The 2,071-nt window shown below is 62.8% G+C and overlaps 1 protein-coding gene across 1 annotated transcript in view; it reads left to right on the forward strand.

Annotated features, from left to right (window-relative positions):
- LOC103914426 (transcriptional enhancer factor TEF-5-like) overlaps positions 1–2,071 on the forward strand; it is a gene marked incomplete at its 3' end in the record, with an annotated part of 10,644 nt that overhangs the window by 3,735 nt on the left and 4,838 nt on the right. The window contains exons 2-4 of the mRNA XM_009321064.1: positions 812–813; positions 1,363–1,425; positions 1,557–1,619. Coding sequence (XP_009319339.1) covers positions 812–813; positions 1,363–1,425; positions 1,557–1,619 — 128 coding nt within the window. The remainder of the gene's footprint in view (positions 1–811; positions 814–1,362; positions 1,426–1,556; positions 1,620–2,071) is intronic.

The following is a 2,071-nucleotide window of genomic DNA, read 5'->3' on the forward strand; positions in this document are numbered from 1 at the left end:
GCGGGCGGGGCAGGCAGCGTGCAGTGGGTCGTCTTTTGCCTGCACAGTGTGTGGGCAGGGTTGCATCCGTCCCAGCTGCGAGCCCTCGCTGCACCCTCGTGCCAGAGACCAAACCTGTCCGAGTTTGACTGCTGCAGCTCTCGATGGGACAGGTCCGTTTGTCACGCGTCCGGGGGCTCGTCCCTCCCCTCCGTGGCGGCCCCCAGCCGGAAGCCATGCCGCCTGTCCTGGCAGAGCCAGCGGCCCAGGATGCTGAGGAGCGGGTGCATCGCCCACCACAGGGGGACGGATGGCTTTGGGGCATGGGGACACTTATGTTGGGACTGTCCTGTGCCATGAGTCCCCCCGCAAGGGAGGGACGCTGGTCCCCAGGCACTGAGGGGGGACATCCCTCCAGGACTGATGCTGCAGGGAGAGGGACCAGGGTCCGGCCATCGTCCTTGTGTTCAGACCAGCGCTGAGCAGCGCTTTATTTCTGGCTTAAAGCCTTAACTGGACCCCCTGGGCCCCCCCCCCATGGGGGGAAGGATGTGGCGCTGGGCGAAAGTGATGCTCTGGGGGGACTCGGAAAAGGCACGGGGGCGAGTGCATGTGGCATCGTCCCGTCTGTGCAGTCATGGCCTGGACAGCCTGGTGTCCCGTCTTGGACAGTCTGGCGCTGGTGGGAGAAGGATCTTGCTGAAATCAGCCCCGGTGCTCAGTGGGTGCTGGGACCCCCACCCTTGCCTGGGGCTTGGGGCAGGCACCCCAGCCACGCTGCACCTTTCCTGCCTGTACATCAGGCCCTTTTCTTTGGATCCTGCTCTTACAGGGGTCTGGACACAAAAAAAAAAACCCCAACCCTCGTCTCACCTTTCCCACCTGCGAAATCAGCAGGAGCCCTGGGGGAATGAGCCGGTCCCTCCTGGATCTCCCTTGGGACTGGCAGTCCTGCTGCAGCCCCACCTGGGATAACCCAGGGGCACCCCAAACCAGCCGGGCTGTATGCTCAGCGCTGTGTGCAAGCAGCAGATCGTTGCGCTTGCAGGGGTTGGGGGGGGCGTCTGTCTGTCCGGGAAGCCCCAAGAGGTGGTAAACACAGACCCCCTCAACTGCAGCAGCTGCACCCCGAGGAGCTTCACCCCAACCGGGGTGGCGGGCACAAACCAGCATCAATCAGCGCAGCGCCGGGCTCCCCCCGTTTTCCTCCCTCCAGCTCACGGCGGTTGCAGGACCCTCAGCATCTCCAGGAGCATCACCCCGGCAGCCCCGCGCGCTCCCCCCCTTCTCCGCGCTCCCTTCCCCGGGGGCAACATCCTTGCGGGGGGAACATATCTTCACGCTCTCTGTATTTTCCTTTCCGAATGGCGTGGCGGGCGCTAGGTGTCCAGCCACATACAGGTTCTAGCTCGGAAGAAGGTGCGGGAGTACCAGGTTGGCATCAAGGTACGTTGGCGCCCTTGCCCAGGTGTCCGCGGCGGTGTCTCTGTGAGCATGGGCAGCCCCTCTCCTTCCTCCTCCTTTCCTCTGGTTGACGGCTCTGCTGTTCCCCCTCTCCTTCTGCTCTCTCTCTGCAGGTCTCTAGCCACTTGCAGGTTCTTGCCCGACGGAAATCTCGTGAGATTCAGTCCAAGCTGAAGGTACGCGTCCCCCCCTGTCCCGCCTGGCCCCCCTGCCTGCTGACGACTAACGCACTCGGCTCTGTGGTGTGCCGCTTGCTTTCTTTTATACCTCTCTTTTTTGGTGGTTTTTTTTTTTCCTTCCCCCTCCCTTGGCTCCTGGGACCGGATGGTTTTTAGTGGCATCGTTGTGGGATGCCCAGAGAGAAGTGCAAGGGGGTGTCCAGCTCAAAGGCTGGGTGGGGACACCAGAGCCCTTCCCTCTCCCCCAGGAGAGTGAATTTGGGTGCCAGATCCCCGCCTTTCGCCCAGGGAAGGACTCTGCCATGGGGAAATGGGGGTTTAAACCCTCCTCCGGTGATGCACGAGGGCTGCCCCCTCTTTTGGGACATCAGGGGTTCTCCCAGGAGGGGAAGGACCCCCCCAGAGCAGCCAGTGAGGCAAAGTGAGGTTCAAGCAAGAGGTGCAAAGGC

This window comes from Pygoscelis adeliae, unplaced genomic scaffold (genome assembly GCF_000699105.1).
Source record: "Pygoscelis adeliae isolate BGI_AS28 unplaced genomic scaffold, ASM69910v1 Scaffold1563, whole genome shotgun sequence".
In the NCBI taxonomy this organism is placed as follows: Eukaryota; Metazoa; Chordata; class Aves; order Sphenisciformes; family Spheniscidae; genus Pygoscelis; species Pygoscelis adeliae.